Raw genomic sequence first — 25,821 nt, forward strand, 5'->3', positions numbered from 1 at the left:
TCTGCCAATCCCCGGAGGGAGTTTCAATGGTCTCCTATGCTGACGATTGTTCGATAATGGCATCCGGCAATGACATTGATGACTTATGTTCCAAAGTCAACGTTTATCTCGCCAGCCTTTCACACTTTTTAACTGCGAGGAATCGCCAGCTTCCCCCACTAAATCCATACCGGCCCTCTTTAACACCTGGATGAAGGAGGTCAAACTACAGTTAAAACTGATAGTCGATGGCACACCAATACTGACCGTTAGCAAGCCCAAAATTTGAATGTCAACTGACGCTAAGGCCCAAAACCGCAACAAGGTCCGCAAATCTCTAACCAGCAGCACTTGGGACAATGACAAATAAATGTTACTAGCCTGTCAAATTACTGCCCCGGGATGCCTCATGGTGTCCCCATTGCAACAACTTCACCATGAGGCTTCTATGCTCCCGGTCACAGACCACAGTGAAATGCTCAAAAAGCAATTTCTGCTGTTACCACAGGAATCACCCCTGCCGGAATTTGCTAGAGCTTGAGCAAGCTCCCAGGCGAGTCAGGAGGCCACACCGACAAGATGCGAACCAAACACGACTGTAACTATAGACAGACATTAAACGACATTCATCGGGAGACTCTCACCATATTTGAGTAAAAAAAGTTTTAAAATTTAAAAGGTCTGAATTTCCTTGTTTAAGGAAGAAGGTCGAAAATCTATAGAACAATTATTTCAGGAATTACTCTTTTACCTTATTTTGCCTATTTTAGAGGGTACAACACATATTTTAAGATTTTTTTATTTTTACGGTAGGTTCTGTTTTTATGCGGCTTTTTTTTATGCGGCTTTGAAATAGTGCGGTTTTTTTTTAAATTACAAAATGCATGTCGACCTATCGGGAATTGTACATATAAACAAGATTCTAAACCAGCTAAGCAAAAACTCATCACAGATTACATCAGAAATGCTAACCCTACAAGTATGGAACCGCTTGCATAACTATCTAGATCAGACGTGTACATTTCCTAAAGTGACGAAAGTGATTTTACGCCAAATCCTAAACGAACGCGCAACATGTGGGTATTGTCTGATTCTATTTCTGACTTAAATTTATTTTTCGATTCTGACGTTTCTTAAATAAAGATATAATTTTCAAAAATATAATATTTTGTTTATGCGATTTTATTTAATTATTTCAGATTCATGCGGTCTATGGAACGCATCTATAGTTATAATATGGGACTAGTGCCCTTTTTTATGCGATTTTATTACATTATTTCAGATTTATGCGGTTTTAGCATTTGAAACGTATCTATAGTTTTACTATAGAACTAGTAGCTTTTTTATGCTGTTTTTTTATGCTGTTTCTTGCGGAACGTATCTACCGCATAAAAACAGAACCTACTGTATATATATATTTTTTTAAATCTACAGTGACTTAGCGCACGCGATCAATTCATGGTTCGGTTGTTGGAGGAAATTCAAATAGTAATTTTCTACAATACATTCAATAGAGTCCGGACGCACACACCACATACGCGTGCAATTCCAAATCCAGCAAATTGATATGAGATTAAGTGACAGCTGAGGTATGGGGGAAGGAGTTTTCAATAAAAGCACTAAAGCAGTTTAAGTGCAGCGCTAATATCGGGCGTAACGGAAGCAGACAAATAAAGTGAATAAAAATAAATGCAAGGCAAACAAATCTGAGCACAAAAAAAGGAAAAGTGTTAGTTAATGCCAAGAATGAATCCTTTTCTAGCTGGCCACAATGTGTTAGTATTTGTGTGTGTTTTTCTAGGCCAAAAAGTTCTAATTGAATTGTTAAATTTTTGGACCGTCTGTTTTTGTCTCTTTGGCAAAACACTAAATTTTTTTGCGCTATTCGGTATTGTGCACTCTCGCCCTTGCCTACAACCTCCCTTCCTTATTACAAGTGTTGTAGCCACTTTTTCTAGTACATACAGCAAGCTTTAGGCTGCTTGCTCAGGGCTCATGGCGATTCTAACGGCGTCAGCCTGGTAACATTTACATTTTGGTCGCTTCCATCACTCAGGTTTACCACCCGTCTCAACATGGAATCCGCCAGTATTTTCTTCTGTTCGTTGCTTTTTGATTTTAACCCAAAATTATTCGTCGCCAGCAAAAATGTGTAGATTTATATTTCTCTATTTAGATTTTTTTTGGGTTGTAGTCAAGTGGAGAACATAAAAAACAAAACTGTAAATGTAGATACTAGGTAGAAAAAAGCAGCAACTTTACATATATCCAAATTTCAAACATCCCAAACGAATTCATGGTCCGCTTTTTGGCGCTTTACCAATGCACTCATAAATATTTCTATTTTGGCCGTTTTAATGCGTCAAGGATCAAATGGCGACATTTCGGCGTACGACTAACTTCTTAAAGGTTACAGGCAGACAGTTACAAATTGGCAAGAAAAAATAGAACTCAAGCGACTGCCAAAAGTGAAAGATGCACGCCAGTGAAGGTCACCGGAAGTGCGCGTAAATCATTCGTTTTTGTGATGGGTTAAGTGCGGTGGATTGGATTTGCAAGTATACTTTAAAGAATTTTCAACTGCGGTTATTAAAAATAAATACATAAATTATTGGCGCGTACACTTCCTCAATGACAAGGCACATGGAAAATAGCGAATGGGATACTTAACCCCTCCCGCCGTATAGCTCATACATTGCCGCTTCAGACTACCTCTTGTTTCGATAAATACCTACAATTTGTCTTGTCCTGAATAGGCTTCACTTGAGTTGGAGGTATCAACATTTGGGTCCATACTTTCTTCTGAGTGATTCTATTGGGATGGAATTAATGGGCTCCTTCAAGGAAGGGAAAAAGTTGTAGCTTCCCAATAAAAATACTTTGAATAAAATAAGTATTATACCTATAAATTGTTTAAAATAAAACCACAAGCGCAGAAAAAAAATCTTTAACCATACTTGCACATCCAATCTATTTTTTCCAACGAATACAATGTTCCTTATTTCCATTTTCAGGGGTTTATTGAATCGTACTCGTAACTGGATGAATTATCTATAGAATGACCGGAATAGAACTATTTATATATTTATTATGAATTTACTTATATTTTTAGTGCCAGAAAACCTTGCATTTATTGATTACAAGTTGTGTTGCATTATTTAAAAACATTTTTTTGTTTACAATTATTTTTTCAAAGATACCCGTAGCAATACTAATTAACAAGAAACTTTTCAGAGAGAAATACTAATTAACTATACACAGGAAGAGACATCTTCGAGGGAATTTCAGAGCTTTTGTTAATACATACATACACACAAAGTATGTGAGATCGACCAAGGCATGCTTGAGTTTATCAACGCAAAAACATAATAATTGCATACACGAATAAAAAAGCGATAATACATTTGTATTACGCAAAAAAAAAAAAAAAACAAACAAATAGAAACAAACAATAGAATATACGCGCTCAGCTGAGTGTTACGAACTCACGATTCTTAGTATTGAGAGCATCGGGACTTACCGGCCGCTACAACCGGTTTATATTTATTTATTAACAGCTTAAAAGCGAGCTTCAAATTGCTAAACTCAATGCAAAGCCGCTACAGTTCGTTTGAAGACGTGTAAGACAACACTTCACTTCAGTGAGGATACGAAGAAAATATTTAAAGTATTTATATCTTTGCCATGATGCTGCGCTTATTTGTCATTGTCGTCAGTTTGCTGGTCAATGTTGTGCGCGTAATTCCGGCATACGAGGTGCCAACTGCGAAAATCGATGTCTTCTACCCTAAAGGATTTGAGGTGTCCATACCGCACGAAGATGGTATTACACTATTCGCCTTCCACGGCAAGCTTAACGAAGAAATGGAGGGTTTGGAGGCTGGCACTTGGGCCAGAGATATTACAAAAGCGAAAAATGGTCGTTGGACTTTCCGTGATCGTACCACAAAATTAAAATTTGGCGATACGCTTTATTACTGGACCTATGTGATTTATAATGGGTTGGGTTATCGTGAAGATGATGGCGTATTTGTAGTCAAAGAATATGCGAATCAAACTGTTGTAGGCGGCGGAACTATGCCTAGTGGCGACGGTAGCATTGGTGGCGGCAATGGTGGCACTGGTGAAATTGATGTGCGCATAGAAAACTGCCACCCGACGCTATCTTACAAAAATGGCTTGCCACAACGTTGTTCCCAACAATTACTTTTCGATGATGACTTTACCGGCTCACGTTTGAACAAGGATCGTTGGACAGTCGAACAGCGTTTCTCCACAGCGCCAGACTACGAATATGTGTTGTATTTGGACAATGTACCTGATGTGTTGCAAGTGAAGAATGGCATGGTCACCATACATCCGAAACAGACCAAGCGTCACTTTAATCAATATGATCGGCCATTGCATACTCAACACGATTTAGGTGTACGTTGCACCGGGCGGCCCAATACTGACGAATGTGTGCGCGATGGCGCTGCACAACACTACATCACCATACCGCCGTTTATTTCTGCACAATTCTCCACAAAGGATCATTTCACCTTCAAATATGGACGCGTGGAAATACGCGCCAAGTTGCCGCGCGCTAACTGGGTCTTCCCACAGCTATGGTTACAGCCAAAAGACAACAAATATGGCAGCGACAATTATCAGTCGGGTCAAATGCGCATCGCTTTCACTTGCATCAATGACACGCAAATGCATCTTTTCGGCGGAGTGGTTGTGAATGCGAAGCGGCCCTGGCGTATGGACAAAATGTGCGCATTCCCGAATGAAGAAGCACTCGATTTAGGCAATGAGTTTCATACTTACACATTGCTTTGGACTGAAAAGGAAATTTCAGTGTCTGTAGATGGCAAAACATATTGTACTTTCAATCCAAAGAACACAGATGAGGCGTTGGCAAATTTAAGAGTAGATGACCAAGAGCTACCGAATAGCGGCTTACTCAAGTCAGGCACTAAGCTGGCGCCTTTTGATCAGGAATTCTACATTACACTGGGCTATGGCATTGGTGGCGTGAATGACTTTGAAGATAGTTTGTATGGCTGGGAGCCGGAGAAACCTTGGCAAAATACAAGCCCGCGTGGCATGGGCTCGTTGTTGAAGAAGGTGGAGCGTGACTTCGACAATTGGTTGGAGAATGGCGATTTGCGCATCGATTATGTAAAAGTCTATGCGATTTAGAATTGCACGAACACATTTAGTGTAGTAAGTGAAATGTGAAATTTTTGTATTGTGTAAAACCCAGTATATGTACGTATATTTTTCCCGATAATCAAAGTTTGCGATCTTGAATAAATGTTCTGCGGAAAAATAATAAAACATACATACATAATTCTATTAATGTTGGTGTGTGTGAAGGGAGATGATAGAGCAGAAGAAACTTTGCTTACAGAAGGCCAAACAATCTAGTAAAGAGACCAGCAGAGCTTTGTTTAAGCGAATACTCAAAAAACAAACTGAACGAGCACGGCGGCAAGTATCATTTGTGAGAGGCTCTTAGAGCGAACTGTAGATTCAACAACATGGCAAGATTTAAAAATTAAAGAGCCAAGAGTAAAAGAACTTAAAGTAGTTCACAAGTAACGAGTGATGGGGCGATGGAGAGTATTAATAAGAGGTGAGGTGAGCTAATTGAGAACGTAGCTGTGATAGCTGAGACTGTACAAAACTAGAATTATTAAAGTTGAGAACAAAAAAATTTAAAACCAGAATATATATGACGCCTACATATGTATATATGTTTATGTGAATATATTAACTGATTACACTGGGCGAAAAATTAAAAAATGGGAATGCAGGGAGGAAAAAATCATATCGCGCATTCGTTACATGGAAAAAAAACACAACACCGTCAGGCGAGAAAATTATCTAAAATCAACAAGAATTTGAAGCCAATTCAAGCTTACACTTTTTTATATTAAAATTGAATTGTAAGATTCTGCCTAAAAAATTTTAAGTTTTGATGAAAATTTTTAGAGGCAATCAAAAGTCAACGAGAATTTGAAGCTACTACAAAAACTTTTCTAACTAAAATTAAATAGGCTGTACGCTGTGTACCCAATTTATTTCTAAGATTCTGGTTAAAAAGTCTAAGATTTTGATGAAAATTTGTAGAGGCAAAAAAAACACTAAATAGATAATTTATGTGTCGAAACCATGCGCTGAGGTTTCTGAAGCTTTAGTGGAGGCCATTAATTATTAGAAAGATAAAAAATCAACCAGCATGAAACAGAATGAGTCCTCAATAAAGTACATATTCCCCTCAAAACGAAAATTTAACGGGCTTTTGAATCTAAGCAACTTAGGGAAGCCATTATACGAAACTCTATTGGTCCATTTTTTGGTTGCAACTTTAATATACAATCAAACCTGAATTTATCTAGTGATTTAAAGATAGACACTCACTTGCAGCCGCACCTACCTGTGAAGAAACGTTGCAAATGCCGCAGAGTCCTTGAGTCCTTGAGTCCAACATGGTCTGGCCGGAGTTTTCACAACAATCGGTTCTAAGTTACCGGAATAACCTACATTTTTATCTGGCCAGGAACTTTCACCTCAGCAACATGTCTTAAACATTTAAATAAAAACAACAAGCTCACCAGAGCTAATGTGAGAAGCTTGCTGGTAAATAAGCATGAAATCTTATTTTCAACTCAACAAACTGAATCTCTCAGGCATATGTATGTGACTAGCGCTCTGAGAGCTGCACGAAATTACGGCTGTCATTTTAATGATAACTCAATTTATTAACTACTTAAAGAAAAAAATAGTTATAATTTTTCATAAGAAATCAATAAAAGAAAAATAACAAACCAAAGGAACAAGTCAAACAACTTCAATTTAATTCAGGCGCCATTAAGCTATAGAAACAACAATGTACGTATGTATGTTGTGGTATGGCGTAGACGAAGAAGAAAGCTACACGATCTGACAAGCGAGGCAACAAAATTGCTATAGCTAAATTATTAAATATAATTATATTTGTCAACAATTGCCACGGCGCGCTCAATCACTCACTGTGATTTTGTTTTTTGCAATGTGCCGCAGTTGTCATGTGACATGCAACAAATTAAGGCAGACTTTTAGGCGCATGCAAGCGAAAACAACAAAGTGAAGCGAAGGGTAAAGCGGAAGAGTGTGGAGAATAACAGAATAGGAAAGTGGAGCTTAAGGACATGGCACGAATGCTGATTTATTTGATAATTTTGTATTTTTTTGTTTTCTTTTTGAATGAAAAAAGCGCAATAAGGATAAAAATTGTAATTGTGCGGCTATAACACAATTACGGTTATAAAATGGCTTAAACGTGCGCGACAATGTAGGGCGGAATAGTTAGAAAATATAAATTCCGGGGTAACAATAAGGTGTGGCAATAATTCATGTTTACTTTTTTTTTGTGTGAGCAGCGAAGAAGAGGTAGAGAAAGCGTCTAAATATGTTTCGAGTAAAGTAATTTTTGTTCATGTTTTACACATTTTACTAAATTTTTGCAACTCTTACAGCGCCTCATAGATATTAAAGTGGTGTAATGGCATTGTCACTTGCACTAATTTTGAACAGATTGTCTTCATTAGTTCGAGGAATATCTCTAACTTTGAAGAATACCGTTAAATTAAAGGTGGGCGTGCTCCAGCGTATGACTTACTTTGCTTAGTGTCAGTGGAAAAATTTCGTTAACTAATATTATCAGGCAAAATTGCCGTTATACAAAATGTGGGCGTGATTGTTGTCCGATTATGCTCATGTTTAACCCTTTAGCCTATAGCCACGAGTCTGACTCGTGGTAAAGAATTTGTGCCATAAGCGAAAACAACGAGTCTGACTCGTGGTAAAGACTTTGTGATCAATTGATTATGATTACTTCCTAGACATCTTAAAATTACTATTTGTACCTAAACATTGTTTATTATTTCACAATTCCTTTCGTTGCATTGAAATATATATGTTACGAAAAGTATACACTTTGCGCCAGTTCGGGTACACGGCTGAACAGTTGAATGGCACGGCGCGCGAACGAATTTCTTGCGTATTATAGCTCGCGCAATTGGTAGATATCGTGTAGGCTAAGGGGTTAATACCAACTCACCTAGGGCGGTCCCCGTTTATTGTTGCTTAGATTCCTCACACACTTTTGATTTTGCCGCCCCATCTAAAATAAATTTTATCTCAGCTAAGACAAACTTTTTTAATATCAACTAAGATATTCGGAGTATAGAAAGTATACGAAAAACAATAGGATTTAATTTATTAAACTTCACAGCGCTGAAAAATAAGCAGTACATACTACATATTTCACAGCAAAACTGTCATAAGGGAATTTGTAAGAGAAAAGCGCGTGAGCGCCTAAGAACTTGCCGCAGCCTTTCAAATTTGCACTACACAAAACGGTTCACTATGGAGTATACCAAAAATTTTCTTTTTGTATGGTAATTTTGTTTTTCTTTCGCACAAATCACTGCAATGCAGTAAAAACAAGCATACGCAGATTTTTAAATACAATGCTTAGCTAATTCTTTTTCGATTAGGTAACAAACATATGGCTTTGCGTATGAACGTATGTGTGTGTGTGTTAGTGTATGTTTAAAAAAAATCAGCTCATAATGCAGGGTAAGAACGATGACTAAGTTGATAAAATTCGAAGTATTTATTGGCTAGCTGTTTTTGGCAAGGCGATGAAGGCCAACAATGGCGCCAGTGAAATCGGAAAGCAGCAGCAGGTCTTTACGCACAATGACACGCACAAAAAGAAATGGATGATAGTAATCTGCTTTTAGGCGCCATAGCATATTGTATTGTACTTTTTTTCCTGCCAAACACAAAAAACGCTACAGACCTATGTATTGTGCACATAACTGTGTAATGCTGACAGCAAGAGACTCGCAGTTGCTCCAAAATGGGGCGATAAGCGAAGGATTCGTTAAAGACAATACAAATCTAAAGTGAGTGGCCTTCAGTACAATTAGAACCAAAAAATAAATAAAAATACATGAGCGTATGGTGTAACGATAAAAAAAAATTAAAAATTTCAATGAAAGAAAATTTTAAGAAAATAAAAAAATTATGATTAAAATTAATAAATAAAAATTAAATTAAATAAATAAATATAAAACTTGATATTAAAAAAAAATTTCATTAAAATAAAAAAATAATAACAACAAAATAAAAATGTTGTAATATTAAAAAAAAAAAAATAATGAAATCAAATTTAAACAAATTCAATGAAAAAATTATATAATTTTGATAAAATCAGAAAAAAGTTGATCAAAATATTTAAATAAAAGAAAAGTTATAAATAAAAGAAAAGTTAAATAAAAATATAATTATTAAAATAAAAAAATATTATTCACATAAATACATAATTAGTAAAATAAAATTAAAATCAAAAATAATAAACTAAAAAAAATAAAATAAATATATAAAAAAATACCTTTGATAAAAAAAAAATAAATAAAATAAATAAAAAACAAAATAAACTTAAAAAAATATAAAAAATTATAATTTTCATAAAATCAGACCAAAAACCAAGTTGATCAAAAATTTTAAATAAATGAAAATTTGAATGAAATAAAAAAAAATAATTATTAAAATAAAAAATAATAATAAAATTAAAATACAAAACAAGCACATAAAACAAAATATATTATAGTTAAAAAAAAGTAAAAAAAAATGTGTAATGAAATAAAAAAATATTTTTAATAATTTTAATGAAATTAAAAGGAATAATTTGAAAAGAAATTCAGTGGAACTACATGAAATGGAATTAGGTGGAACGGTTTGCAAAGAAGTTCAACGGAGCAATGTTCCGAAAAGGTATAAAATTAAAAAAATGTGTTTTTAAATGCTTTAAAGACTCTTCTACATTAGATTGGGCGTACCACTGAACAAATATGTACATATGCTAATACATTGTGTAAAATAAGTACCCGGAATTTATAATTTAAACTCGCCCGGGAATACCTGACACTTCAAATTTGGTTTTTTCATGTTGGTACACATGTCCTTGAATGCACAAGCCTTATTAGAACGGGATCTATTACTTAGTGTGTTTTATTCTGCAGTCAAAGTGAGTTGATCTTTTGTTTACTTGGCGAATTATACTATGGATAAACTTGTGGAGCAGAGGGTTTGCATTAAATTTTGCGTTGCGAACAAAATTACGTGTGCCAATACATTAAATATGTTGCGGGAAGCCTATGGTGACTCGTGTTTATCCAAAACTCAAACCTACGAGTGGTACAAGACGTTCAAAGAGGGCCGTGAAGTGGTAGAAGATTTGCCTCGTTCCGGACGACCATCGATCGTTACGACCGACGAAAACGTCGAAGAAATTAAGAAAATTATATTTGAAAATCGTCGTTTGAGTACCAGAGAGATCGGTCGTGAGCTTAACATCTCTCACATGACCGCTCAGAACATTTTGACTGGTGTGTTGGGCATGCGCCGCGTCGCCGCTCGGCTTGTTCCGAAAGAGCTCAATTTTTTGCAAAAAGAGCATCGGAAGGAGGTCTCTGAAGACATGGTTTCCCGAGCTAATACGGACCCTACGTTCATGAAACGCATAATAACTGGTGATGAGACATGGGTCTACGAGTACGATATGCAAACCAGTCAGCAATCGTCTGAATGGCGCTTCGAGAACGAGCCGTATCCAAAAAAACCACGCCAAAGCCGGTCAAAAGTGAAGGTTATGCTCACGGTTTTCTTTGATTACCAAGGCGTGGTGCACTCTGAGTTCCTTCCAGAGGGCCAAACGGTTAATAAGGAATATTATTTCTCCGTTTTAAGGCGTTTACGTGAAGCCATTCGCCGTAAACGGCCCGAATTGTGGAAGGACAATTCGTGGATTCTGCACGACGACAACGCGCCATCGCACCGAGCCTTGATTGTACGCGAATACAAGACCAAAAACTTAATAAATACTATCGAACAGCCACCGTATTCGCCAGATCTCGCACCCTGTGACTTTTTTCTCTTCCCAAAACTAAAATTGCCACTTCGGGGAAGGCGTTTTGAGTCGATTGAAGACATTAAAAAAATTCGCTAAAGGAGCTGAAGGCCATCCCGGCGCCGGCCTACCAGCGGGCCATGGATGACTGGGTTGTTCGTTGGAATATTTGTATCGGCTCAAAAGGAGCCTATTTTGAAGGCGATCCAACAAATAATGATGAATAATATGAAAAAATGTGTTTTTTTTTAATTCCGGGTACTTATTTTACACAATGTATATATCATGCAACGGCCAGTCAATGGTGCCACAACCCACGAACACACGCACACATATATGGTACACTCACATTTGGAACATTTACGGTCACAAAAGCAGTGAACTAAATACAATAGGTGTTCAGAAAAAGCTGAGGCAGTTGAGAACATTTGTACTGCTGTATGTCTGTGCATATGTAGCACATGCAAAAATGCGGAAATTACGAAATACACACGAAACACAAGAGCCAGAAAACCCCAAACACCAGAGCAACAGCGCAACAAACCAAAAAAACAATTGCAGTAGTTTCAATGGGCGCCATAGGGAAAGCAAGGAAGTAAAGTTTGTAGGAGAGTGTCGAAAATGTGTAGAATGTGGATTGCCTCTTGTCTTTGCAGTGCTCATGGGGCATTTGCATTTGCAGATGAGACAATAAGCATAAGCACATACATAGTCCATAGTGCCATCTATTAGTTGAAGCATAAACTTGATTGTGACATCTTTCACCTTTACCTACACATGCAACACTCGAAAATCTACCTACTACATAGACATGCACACCTAAAACAGTGACATGTCATGCGACTGTTTATACGGCGGCGACTGTCCAACTTTGATGGATATAAGATGTAGGAGCCGAAGCATAAAATATTCCCAAAGTGGCAGGCTGGTTAGTCCTTCTTTATCACGACCCAGCGCATGAAAAGACAGCGGATATGAGGCAGACGACCTATCTTGCAAGAGCAAGAGCAACAAGCTACAAATAGTGACTCAGTAAAACCGAGAAGTTTGAAAATCTTGTATACAGCAGCGAGCGCTCTTCTCACCCGCCCTCATCAGTCCGAGTTCGGGCTTGCTGCTCACTGTCAAAATAAATATCCTTTCATGCATTTTAGTTGCACATTTGCACAAATTAACAAGGATTACCTAAGAGCAGATAGCGCACAGAGTAGCTTAAAGAAGCAATTACTTGCATTTCAGGTATTTGCGAGCATATATTAGCCTAAATGTATGCCAGCAATTTGTAGGCTTAATTTGTTGGTTGGAGTGCCTTAAATTAATGCACATTTTCGAACATAAATTTGTAAATTTTACCCGCTTACAATGGTGTGTTTCCGCTACGGAAACAGACAATGGCTATAGTAATGGTACCTAAAAGTAGGCAACATCTATTTCGTATCAATGCTAATGCCAAGTGGGGAGGTGAACGCATGCAGAGGGAGAAAAACATATTGATAAACCAAGTGTTTTAAATGTGGTGTATGGAGAAATAAACGCATGCTAAGCACCTAGAAGTATACTACGTATCCACGCTTAATAGAATAAGCGAGTTTTAAACTAAACTTTATATGTATGTATAGACACTTAGGGCTTAAAAATGGAAAAATATGCATTTGCGAGGCTAGAATAGAAAACTGGTGCCATGAAGTATTCTACAGATGTATTTAATTTTTTTTTTTTTCAGTCAAAGTGTAAAATCTGAGAGGTAAATAAATTTTAATTTAAATTTTAATAAAAAAATTTAATTAAATTTAAAATTTGAAACTTATTTGAATATTGAAATAAATTTAAAATGAAATTTAAATTAGAGAATATGAATAAAAAAGAAATTTAAAAACCTCCGCCATGAAATATGCAGCAGATACGTATTAACATGATAAAATGCGACATTTTCGTACGAAAATTAGCACGCACGCAAAATTTTTTAGTCAAATCGCTTCAAATAACACAAAAGTATTTTTCCCCACTCGAAGATTTGGCATTGCCTGCCGAGGGCTACCGCTTTTTCATTTTCGTGCACGGAGATTCGAACCTACGCACTCCCGAAAGGTAGTCATGCACCAATCCATTCGCATTTAACGGCCGCCGTATAAACAAAACACCAGCGAAAACCTGGTATCGCGCCTAAAATTATACAAAACAAAAACAACAAAACGTTCGAAGGGGTGATAAACATTGTAGTTGTCCCCCAAATAAAGAGTAATTCACCTGCAAAATTTAATGTTTACTATTCAGAGCTAGATCGCCGAAAAATAGGCTACATTTTAGCTTTCAGCAATTTCTATGCATATAATGAAGTTAATTTCTTTAGAAAAACATTTTCCAGCGCGCATGGTCATATTTATTATATTGTGCTAAAATGAAAAGAAAGCATTTAAAAGTTTATTTTGTTTTTTTTTTTTTGTATGGCATTGTCTCAGTATACGGCCGCTGGAGCAGCAACCGAGTAAGACCGACCTTCAGGCACAGTGAAAAGCCTGCTCAGGACTCGCACAGCAATTATGAATTTTTATTTGTTATTGCTGTACGGAAGCAGCAATATCATTAAGTGCGCAAACAAACGCACACCAACTCACTGAAAGAGCGATGATAAATATCAGATATGCATAGTTACGTGCGTTTAAATTTTCCCGCAGTTATTGACAATAAACTTTTACAAAGCATACACTCGGCAGTAGAGAGAAGAGAGCGGTTGTAAGGAAGGAAAAAATCAGGTTTTCTTTTATGTGCGAATTGCTAAAAAAGAGATTAAGGAAAGCAGAGGTAAATGCGGGCGAACAGCCAGTAAGATAAAAGACTACTTTGAGGCGCGTAAGAACATGGAAAAAATTACTACAAAGTGCATACATACGGGTATATGTACATACATGTAAATCAATACAAAATTGGGTGAAAATTGTTTTTGATGAGGCCATTTTGTGACAGAAATTGACAAAAGTTCTTGCACCAGATGACTGCTTATATGTATGCGCGCGTGTGTATGTGTATGTATGTGTGATTGTATGTATGACCTATTATTCCCATTATTTTTATGTCTCCATAGCATAGCATGTATTGTCATCGACTGCCCTTGCTGGTTGGCCGTGCCGATTCTTTGCCCGACCTGATCTCGCTGTTGTGCCATATTCAAATTGAAATTGGCAGTGAAATTGCAATCAATGAGTTGGAACTAGTTTTGTTGTTCTTGTTCTTGCTTTTTTTTTGCCTCTCATTCTTTCCACAATTTTGCATTTACTTTTTTGCACTGTTTTTTTCATGTAGTCGAGAAGAGGCAGAAGGTGTGCTGGGGGCATTCTGAAGCCAACATTAAGCTAATACGGCAGTGGTAGAATATTTTTTTGTTAAATTAAATATGAAAATCTAAACACTCCTAATTTAAATATCATTTCAACTATAAAAAACTAAATAGCTGAATTCAAGCATAAATATAACAAACTCACGTAGATGATAAGCCCCCGACAGTCGATTATATGTTACCGGAACCACCTCGATTTATAAAATGGCAGCACTGTCACTTCAGCACCATGCCACAAAAAAGCCGAGATCTATGGCATATACACTCAAATCAGCTGAATTTGTAATTGAACTAACCTGACCGAATTCTCGTGTAAATATTTTCATGTAGAACCAGTCAGTAGCTGAAGACTTTCTGTTCAGCAGTGCAAACCTAGGATAGATGAATATGGTCCACCGACTCCTTTCGTTTCTGCGAACAGTCCACAGGGACCGTAGCACACTTTCTTCTCGAATGTGACGCTGTAGCGCGAAAAAGGTTGAAGAAGAAAATCACATACGCTCAACCCAGCACAGCTCTACGAGATGAGGTACTGTGATGAGTAAAGGACATCTCATTTTCATTCATTCAAATGGAGAAAAAAAAACACTGCAAACCATTATGTGCTAGATGTTAGAGCCAAGCTAGTCAAACATAATTTTAAAAACTTTGAAAATAAAGTATGCCACAGATTGCGAAAACAGCAACACACAGCGACGCTCACGCTCACCTACTTTACTTTCGGAATTTGTGTAGAAAATCACAAATTATTTACCTAATTTACTCATTTCCGAGAAAGCGGAAGGATACTTGAGTGAGAAAGTGAGAGGATAGACAAGGGATCCTGAGTCAAGCAGGGAGCGGGGTGAGCGCTCGTAAAGAATGAAAAAACAAGGAAAAGTTTGTTTTCGAGCCAAAAGATTGGAGAAGGCTAGGAGAAAGTATAAAACAAGAGGGCCATTGAGTTACTATGTAAGTCTAAAAGTTTCTTTGGCAGTAGGGCAGGAGAGCCAGACCGAAATATAATAACTGTTGTTATTTAGAAGCAAGAAAATAAGTTAACGAAGAGTGGCAAAACAATGACAGTGAAACCGAAACAGGAAAGAAATGAGGTAAATGAAAGTGGGCATCGGAAATATGCCTTAAAGTGTGAACTAGAAGCGAAGTGAAGTGGTCTGCTGATGACGTGTAGATTCCAAGAAAGAAAACAATGAAATAAATTTGTTAGAAACAAGCGACGGCAAGCCTCTGCACCCAAGTTGAGAGCAACAGAGTCGTATGCTGGCTCGCAAATACTCCAGCTTCACATCAAGGGAAGGCAGAAGACACCAGCAGCGCCAAAAAAAAGTGCAGTGTTGCGAAAAAGGTAGTCAAGTGCGAGAAAATAATGAAGTAAAATACACTACAGAAAAACAAAGAAAAAAACAGTCAAGTATAGACGTCAAAAGTCGCCAGTGGCGAGCGCACAAAACTTATTGCCGAGTTATGAAGCTGAATATGCTTCAACAATTCATGAACAACAGAAAAAAGTAAGAATAAAAGGTGGCAGGAGGCAAGTGTGAAAAGCACGCAAGTAAAAAAGCAGAAAGGCGAAAGGCCTCCAGCGGTCGGAGTGCGCGTGGAAAACACACAAAAACAACAACTATATAGAAAACGAAATAAAAAAAAATATAATAATAAAGTGTAAATGTAAATAAAGAAAATCAGAAAAGGCAAGGAAGTAGTATATCAGCGGGAAAAACGTGACAGTCAACGTGAAGGCAAACATGCCGAGTATAGTAAAATCAGCACCAAGGCGACAATGTTGTGGGATTGCAAACGAAAACAAATAAAATTAAAAAAAAAATCACAGCTAAGAGGTGGAAAATTGCGCAAAAAGAAAATTGAGGAGGCGCCAAATAAAGCCCGAATGAGCTGTAGGGATGCAAGAAAGAACTTATGGAATTTAAATGAGATGCCGACGAAAACGCCGAACACGCAACTGACAAAGACGACGCAAAAGTAAAACGAAACATGCAAAGTGGCGGCAGGCAAGAGCCCCGAATCAAGGCGCAAAGACCACAAATAAAAGGAAAAAAGAAAATTCCGCACAACTAAAAGTTTAGATAATTTGCGGTAATAGTTTAACGCTTTCAAGCAGCAAACCGGACAAATGGTGCGGTGGGTGGCACACACTTTGTAAGTATCAAGAGGCCGCTGAAAAGGCACACACATAAATTGTGTCAAAGGAAGTACGATAGTGAGGAAGCGGAAATAAAGTCAATGAAGCAGTAAAAACAAAGGAAGTAAAGGGAGTGATGGAAAGGGTTAAAAAGAGAAAATGTTGTAACGCTCAGGGGCTTAAACGTGGACCCCCGGCAAGCATTTCCATGATGAGGATTGTGGCGCATAAAACAGGTGAATGAAACTGGCGCAAATGATACAAATCTTTGTTATAATTCATTGGTTAGTGTGAACACCATTGCTAGAAGACTTTTGGGAGACTTGTTAAGTATTGTTGGCAAACTGTTCACCGCTAGCCACCTTCAAAGGGTATCAAAACTGAGAAAGCAAAGTGCTTAATTGAAATGCTCACTGCACACACACACACAAATTACCAACACAAGTAGTCACTCATAAATTGCCACAGTATAAATAAAATTAGATACTCAGTGAATGTGGCAAGTGGACCAGAAGAAGTGCGAATTAGCGCAAGGTCCTTTGGAAGCAGAAATATATAGAACAGAAGGAAGTGTTTGTTTGTGGCTCTCGAGCAGAGAGCATCAAGAGGTGCAGTAATAAATGAGTTTAGCAGCAACAGATTTACACAAATGGCAGTAGTCACGGTAAAAATGGGCGATAAAAGTTGTGGCAAAATAACACTTAAGAAACTTTTCAATTATTTACTGCAATCAGTGAACTGAGAAGCGAGTTAGTATTCGTATTATTTTGCTGGCTAAAGATGAAATATGAACATATTTCCATTTCCCCGTAAACAATTCTCATTGCTTGTATGTGTTGGAGGCGGCAGCAAGTGCCAACTGAAGTGCACATAACTGCAAGCTGAATTCAGTTTCACTAAGTTGGGTATTTCAATTCGGTTGAATGCTTCGAAATCGGTTTAGTTGCTAGTAGCCTTTCGCGGCAAATATTCGAAGTAACATTGAGGCACCCGCCTGATTTGCTCACTTACTCGCTTTTTGCCGCCCGACGCTTTTTCATACGCCTTCCGGCGGCGTTCAAGCGCAATTCGTTGAGGATTTTTAGGATTTGGATTTTGGTAAACTCATTAGGACTTTATTTGTTTGTTTGCACAGCATAAAAAGTATTTACCCATATTCAACATTGGAAGCTGGCGGCAAGCGAGTCAGGGAAAGAGCTAATACTTTCACAGCGGAAGTGCGCCGTTCTCATATACATATGTACATATGTGTGTATGTATGCAAGGCCGAGTATGTCTATATGTAATTCTTTATTTACTGAGTTAATAGCTCGTCTATATCTGTACACATATGGATATGCTAAGCTTCAACTGCAAATTTTATTGCTATTTGTACAAGGGTGCGGATGTGCGGGGCGTAGTTTTATGTTTGAAAATGACTTAATTGCATATAATACGGAGATTCATTAAATTCTAATGGAAGCATTGAAAATGAAATCAGTTGCACATAGTTTATGTAAGTGGTAATTAATTTAAAAATAATTCAAGTTATTTGAAAAAGCAATTAGCGAAAAGTTGGTGTGATAACATAACAGAATATCTGATTTGTGTTTTTAGTTTTTTAAAGTAAGGGCGATAAACGAAAAACAAAATTTTACAAGTTCAAGCCAAGAATATAGTTCATCATGGTTCATCATGTATACAGTGGTGGCCAAAATAATACCAGCAAAATTTCTAACTATTTCTTTTTATTTTATTTATATCTTTTTAATATTTTTATTTTATATATATATTATTTAATACTTTTATTTTATTTACATTTTGTTAATATTTTTATTTTTTTTTTACATTTTTATTTATACTTTTTTATTTTATTTTATTTATATTTTTTTTAATTTTTTATTTTTTTTTATATTTTTTATATTTTTTTATATTTTTTTATATTTTTTTATATTTTTTTATATTTTTTTATATTTTTTTTATTTTTTTTTAATTATTTTTTATTTTATTTATATTTTTTATAAAAAAGCAACATAACAAATAAAAAACGTATATACTTCCAGTTTAAAATAAAAAATTGGTCAAAAAGAATATCAGTTCTGATTTAATTTACGAGAACGTTGATAACTCACGAAACCTCCGGGACACACAAATAGCACATCGTAAAAAATTACAAATAAAAGCAAAAATAGTAAACAAATCAGATAGTTACGTAATAATATTGTTTTACTAGATTAGTATTTTGTACTTATCCACCGTTTTTGATTACTTCTTCGAGCCGTCGCTCTATGCTTTCAACAAGCTTGGGCCATCTTTCCTTTGGAATCGAGTACTAAGCCTACTCAACTGCGGCCCACAAATCATCAACATTTTTAAAATTTTTGTTAGGGATTTTGACCTTAACGTCATTCCATTTCTTTCCAATTTTCTATTGGAATGAGACTAGGGCTCTACGCCGCCTTAATTTTTTCTCTTCTGAGCCATCGCTTCACTTTCTTTGCAGTATGCTTTGGATCATTGTCCTGCATAAATGTCCAATTTAACGCTATAAACTCAAACACAAATGGCTCCATTTTATTCTGGAGTATATCCAAATACTGAAATCTATCCATTTTACCAACTACGCGAACAATCGGCCCAACACCATGCCAGGAAAAAGCTCCCCAAACCATGATGCTTCCGCCGCCGTGTTTAATAGTCTTTTTTGTGAACCTAGGATTTAGCGCTGAATTTTTTGGATGACGTACAATAGTTTTCCCATCTGGTCCCATCTGGTCCCATTTTATTTATTTTGGTTTCGTCTATCCAAAGTATGTTTTTCCAAAACTGAATAGATTTGTTTTTGTGGGATTTTGCAAACTCGGCGTTTGATACATATGTATGTCTTTTTGAGAGGAGTGGTTTTCGCTGGGCTTCGATAAGTCGCCTTCCTACAAGCTTTCTAGACACCTGTAGACCAGATTCCTGGTTTATTTCAAGCATTATTTGCCGCGCTTTGCTGATCTGCTCTGGTCTTGCGTATTATAGCTCTATCCACATTAACATCAGATTTTCGCGGCTTTGGTTTTCTTTCCGTTTTTTTTTGCTTAGATAGGATGACTCTTTCTTAACTGAATTAAGAGCATTAGAAATCATTTTCCGAGGCACATCATCATTTCAGCTATTTCTGTACAGCTTTTTCCGTTTTGACTCATACGGTATATGTATAAGAGCTCTTTTCTCCGGCGTGCAATGTTTTCCACGTCCCATTTTTAGTAATTACTTTAACATTTTATTTAAGAAACAAAAAATTATACTAAAAATCGCTGAAACAATATTAAAGTTTTACTCTCCTCTGCACAAACAGCAATAAGCATAAATAAAATAAAACGAAAAAAATTCCATCGAAAACAAACGGTAAATTCCTCGCATAAATCTAAGCTTAATAACGGTAATAAATGTAAACAAACAAATTTATTTGATCAAAGTAGAGTTCGTACTAAAAACTTAACTTAAGGGGTAATACCACTGTAGAAAGAAAGAAAAGAAAAATTGATTTTTTTTTTATAAGCTTAAAAAATTCTTTGAACCTTTTAAAATACAGAACAAAAAGTTTTATACGTTACCGAAGTTTATTTCATAAATATTTTAAGCTTTTAACCAAGCGTTAGTGACTGCTACCTAACGACTTCTCCAAATTTCCAAACTTTAAACGCGTTTTTCTCAAAACACGTTTTCTGAAATTGGCACGCAGCATAACTCAAACAATTTTAAATATTTTTAATCAGGTTTTTCACTACGTCTGTATAATAACCTTCTTAAGAGAAGAGCGTAGGGGATTTTCGATAGATTAATTTAAACGATTGTTATAATTATTTAAGTGCCGTTTTTTTAGTCCAAAATAGAGTTTTTTCCTTCAAATGCTTGCTAATCCCACAAAAATAAATATTTTTTAAATCCCCTACGTGTTTTTCTAGCTATTCTTATCTAGATTAAGAAAAAAAATGTTTCTTTGTTCCAGATTAAAATTTGCACCCTCTGTGCTGCGTGCCGCGGAGCTCCTTCAAGAGAAACCACATTACAAAAATGTCTCCAATGCCGCCATTTTGTAAAATTTTTCGATCAAACTTTGTAGTTTTGTATTTTAGTATATAAGTAATAACTTCCCAAATCAGAGTGGTTGTTTTCCCTTTCCTTCTATACCAAAAAATTTTTTAAAAATCGTGTTTATTTTAGGCGTGTACAGTGGTGTTACCCCTTAAAGGTTCACATTTTTGCTATTTATCTGTTTATGGCTGTATTCTTTTTATTTATATTTTTTTTTAATTTTTTATTTATTTACTATTTATTTTTTCTTTTTTTTTACTTATTTCATTTTTTAATTTTTCCTTACATTTTCTACTATTTTTTTTTATTTTTCTATTATTATTTTTATTATTATTTTTTCTATTATTATTACTTTTTTTCTATTATTATTTTTTTTTTTAATTTTCTATAATTTTTTTTTGTTTAATTTTTTTTTTTTTTTTTTGTAATTTTTCCATTTACAGTGCCAGCTCGCTAATCCAAGGTGTGTAATCCGAATTATCCAGTAATCCGAATTGAATTTATGACGCATTACGTGCTCTAATTTTTATTTTTTTTTTACAAAACCATGAACGGAATTTTAAAACTAACGGCAACATAAAAAGAAAATTTGCGACATAAAAAGAAATGCTGAAAATAATAAAAGGTAAAAAGCCTGTGTAAAAAATGTATTCTGTAAATATTACTGTACATACATATTTATTCTTTTATAAGATTTGCTGGGAATTCTGATGCCAAACTTCTAAAACAGCGCAAAACACTCAAATCGTGAGAGAATGAAGAATTAGAGATTAAGTTGTATGCTTGGTTTGAAGAGAAGCGATCACGGCATCAATCCATTTCAGCAGAAATTTTACCACAAAAAGCTAAATCACTTCATCAAAAAATGTATCCGAATCAATCATTTACGCTAGTGACGGATGGTTGCAAAATTTTAAGAAGCGATTTTCTGTGCGAACTTTGAAAATATGCGGCGAATCCTTATCTGCTAGACCTGATACCTGGTACCTGATTTTCAAAATAAGCTCTATAACATTATCGAGACTGAAAATCTGATTGACGACCAAATTTACAATGCTAATGAAACTGGACTCTTTTGGAAAATGTTTCCAGAAAAAACTTTAGTGTATTGTAAAGAAAAATCTGCTCCTGGTACCAAAATGAGCAAAGAGAGAATCACCTTCTTGTGCTGTGCTAACAAATCTGGAACTCACAAGCTTAACATTGCTGTGGTTGGGAAATCAAAAAATCCACGTTCGTTTAAAAAACAACATATTGTTGAATAATACGCATCGAAAAATGCGTTGAAAATAAATGCTGAAAATAATTTGCCCAAAAAAGCTTTATTGTTACTGGATAATGCGAAGTGTCATGGAGAGCCGCTGGTATCTGAATGTGGGCAATATAAAACTATGTTTTTACCCCCAAATTGCACTAGTATTATTCAACCCATGGATCAGAACGCGATACGACTAACTAAGCTGTTTTACAAAAAAGATCTATTGTGTGAAGTGGTAAGCTCTGTAGAGGATGATTCAGACATTTTTTTGGAACAATTTAGTTTAAAGGACGCTTGTGAAGTGCTTAAACGATCTTGGGACAGGGCACCCAATTCTTCTATAAAGTCTTGTTGGAAGCATATTCATTCTCAGAGGTGGGCTTCAGATGATAACATCCCTCTATCATTGTTACAACAAGAGTTGCCAGAGAATGATCGTGTTGAAGAAACAGAAGAATTTCGCACAATAACCAACTTATTTCACCGCAACAATGACGTGCATATGTATATCTGAAGATGAAGTTCTTAGCTGGATTATGAACTCTGACAATACTTCGTGTAGTAGTTCAGAGTCAGACACAGAAAATGTGGAACCAGAGCCTTTAATTACGAAACACGTTAAAAATCGTGAAGCTCTGAAGGCCTTAAATATTTCAATAGATTGGGCAAAGGAACGAGGTCTGCAATCAGATTACATATTAATGCTAAAAGAATTGCGGAACAAGGCTTTAGAAGCATGTTCAGTGCACAAGCAAACCTACATCACTAATTATCTACGTTAAAAAAAAAACGTAATATGTAAATACATACATACATATGTACATATGTATTTATAAAAATCTTTAATTTTTTCATTGTTGATTAATAAAAATAAAATAAATTTGTTTTGAAATCCTGGCTTTTGTTTTATTTTCGAATATAGTGAATTATAAGCATAATAACAGCACATCCAGTAATCCGAATATCTCGTTAATCCGAATCAGGGTCTGCAATCATTAATTCGGATTAGCGAGCTGGCACTGTATTTATTTTCTATTTTTAATATAAATTTTTTTTTATATATAATATTTATGGAAATGCATTTTTTTAATTTTTTTTTAATACAAATGTAAACGATTTAACTCAAAAGTTGAACAATGTACAAAATTTAAAAAAAAATACTCTTAATCAAAATTTTAATTACCCAAAATTTTTTTCAAAATTCATATTTTATATAAATTTAAATGAATCCTTATAAATTTATGAATCACACATTAAGATTCGTTATACTTAAATTCCATTTAAACATTCTGCATAGTTTAAAAATTCGTACTTTTATGAAATTAATAAATCTTTTCTCCCAATTATAGAATTTTTCGCACATTGCCATCCATACTTTAACTAAGAACTGCATTTAATTATAATGTAATATTATATTAATATTAATAGGACTATGGTTAAGTTCGTGCGGTTTTTTTTCGAAATTTGAAACTTTATTGACGTAAAATGGTTACAAATTTAATATTCAAAGTATTGTCCATCGCTTGCTACTACTTTTTCCCATCTTTCTGGCAATTCACGGATTCCCTTTGTGAAAAATTCGGTCGGTTTTGCCGCAATCCATGAATCGATCCATTTTTTGACTTCATCGTAATTACGGAAGTGCTGGTCAGCCAGGCCATGTTGCATCGATCGGAAGAGATAGTAATCGGATGGCGCAAGGTCTGGACTATACGGCGGGTGGGGTAGGACATCCCATTTGAGCGTTTCTAAGTATGTTTTGACCACTTGTGCAACATGTGGCCGAGCATTGTCATGTTGCAAAATAACTTTGTCGTGTCTATCGGCGTATTGCGGCCGTTTTTCTCGCAGTGCTCGGCTCAAACGCATCAATTGTCGTCGGTAGACATCCCCCGTAATCGTTTCATTCGGTTTCAGTAGCTCATAATACACAACACCCAGCTGGTCCCACCAGATACACAGCATAACCTTCAGGCCATGAATATTCTGCGCCGACGTCGATGTTGAAGCATGCCCAGGGTATCCATACGTTGCCCGACGTTTTGGATTGTCGTAATGGACCCACTTTTCATCGCCAGTCACAATTCGATGCAAAAAACCCTTTCTTTTGTGCCGCCGCATGCCATAAAACGGCGTTCAACGTCTCTTGGCTTCAATTCATACGGCACCCAATGGCCTACCTTTCGGATCATTCCCATGGCTTTTAAACGTTTGGAAATGGTTGATTGATCAACTCCCAAAGTTTTTGCAACCTCTTCTTGCGTTTGAGCCGGATCTTGATCGAGCAATTCCTCCATTTCGGTATCCATGAACTTTGGCGGCGCACCCTCGCGTTCTTCGTCTCCCAAGCCAAAATCACCACTTTTAAAGCGTGCAAACCACTTCTGGCACGTTCGCTCAGCTAGAGCATGCTCACCATAAACTTCCACCAAGATACGATGACTTTCGGCTGCTTTTTTCTTCATATTAAAAAATTCCCCGCAAAAACACATTATTTGGCACGAAATTCGACATTTTCAAGTGTGGTAAAAATATTGTTGTTTACGCTTCAAATAAAAAACTTATACTGACGTTTGTGCCTTACGACAGTAGCTCTCCAATGAATGTTTGGAAATGTGGATCGATGGAATAATAATCAAGTTACGCCATCTGTTGTAAAACCGCACGAACTTATTCATAGTCCTATTAAATATATATTTAAAGCCACTATGGTAGAGTAAACAAAAACACAAGCAGCCACATTTAAGTAATTTTGCGAACGACGCAATACCCATACGCAACACCGAAGCAAAAACGTGTAAATTTGCAAGCACCGTTATTTTATCTGCTGTTATTTGCGTGTTCAGACGGCAACGACGCAGCATGAGCGAAGACTGTGTGCCGTTTCCACGGCAGTCGGTTCTACGTTATCGAAACGACAAGGATTTATATTCTGCCAAGGATTGCCACTCCAGCAGCATTCCCCGTATGTAAGTATGGGGAATGTTTATGCTGCTACAACAACAACAACAACTGTGTTGATTTTTCCACAACAAAAAACCGCTGTCATGACCCGGTGACGTCAGCCAAACTGCCGATTCTTTCAAATTCGCTGATAACCGGTTAACGGTCTGATCTTGGCCACACCTTCTGAATTCTTTTCACCATGAAATTACGTAAGTGCCCCGTAAATAGTAAAAAAGAGGTTATTTGGAAAAATACATCCCTCGATGTTACAAAAAACTTGGTACGGTCTTTGACAAGGAGACCATAGAAGACCAAGAAAATAGCCTTTTAGTTAGTTCTGATTGCAACGAGATAATACATAACCCTTTGGTGTACAAGTTTTTTTTTTTTTTAATTTTTTAGTTCACTATACATAAATATATTTCATTGACAATTTAAGCAATTCAAAGGTTTTATGTGAAAACCACGCAAAGGCGGGAAAATTAGGGGAGCAAACTTGTTCTAATTTGTCAGATAAAAATCGCATGGGTAGAAAATGTACCTACATATAAAAATGCACAAAATGTGTAAATGTTGTAAAATGTAATGTAAAAAAGTTACGTATTATATGTATGATAAATTTATGTATATGTACATATGTGTGTAAGTTTTATTTTATTTGTACAACAATTACCGGTACATAGTAGCTGCGGTTTTCCTTATAGCCCGCTGCACGTTTTCGAATTTATCCAAAAATTATTTATATTGTTTGTGTATTTCACAATATATTCAATGTGACTTTTCGTCGTTTGTGTTTGTTGTTGCCGTTGACGTTAAAAATTTAATTGTTGACCTTATGGATTTGTGAATTTGCAGTTTCTATTATTTCATTTGAGTTTTTATGCTGTTTGTGGTAATTCCTTTTTTTTTTTTGTTGTTATAGTTGTTTTCGCTGCGGTTGTGAATTTTCATGTGCACTATTATATTATTTATTAAGTTCACACTTCTTGCTACCCGTGTGTTTGCTTCAAAAACTTGAATGAATCAAGAGAAATTTATGTGAAAAGAATAATTATTTGAGTTTATTTTGTTTCACTTGATTTTGTGACGAAAAATTTTTTTTTTAATAATTGAGTGAGTGGGTATGGTTGAATTGTGGCGGAGGCATA

At 35.9% G+C, this 25,821-nt stretch overlaps 2 protein-coding genes across 2 annotated transcripts in view; one reads left to right on the forward strand and one right to left on the reverse strand.

Annotated features, from left to right (window-relative positions):
* Nucleotides 1-25,821, reverse strand: part of LOC129236798 (sex-lethal homolog) — an 82,585-nt gene that overhangs the window by 41,014 nt on the left and 15,750 nt on the right. The window lies entirely within an intron of this gene.
* On the forward strand, nt 3,628-5,308 carry LOC129236797 (gram-negative bacteria-binding protein 3). Its single transcript, XM_054871036.1, has one exon. It carries the CDS (start codon nt 3,664-3,666, stop codon nt 5,164-5,166), a length of 1,503 nt encoding a protein of 500 aa, XP_054727011.1. The 5' UTR covers nt 3,628-3,663; the 3' UTR covers nt 5,167-5,308.

The sequence above is a fragment of the Anastrepha obliqua genome, chromosome 2, assembly GCF_027943255.1.
Source record: "Anastrepha obliqua isolate idAnaObli1 chromosome 2, idAnaObli1_1.0, whole genome shotgun sequence".
In the NCBI taxonomy this organism is placed as follows: Eukaryota; Metazoa; Arthropoda; class Insecta; order Diptera; family Tephritidae; genus Anastrepha; species Anastrepha obliqua.

Excerpts from the sequence above, each read along its gene's own strand:
- LOC129236797 (XM_054871036.1), top strand. The coding sequence starts at position 3,664 with ATGATGCTGCGCTTATTTGTCATTGTCGTCAGTTTGCTGGTCAATGTT.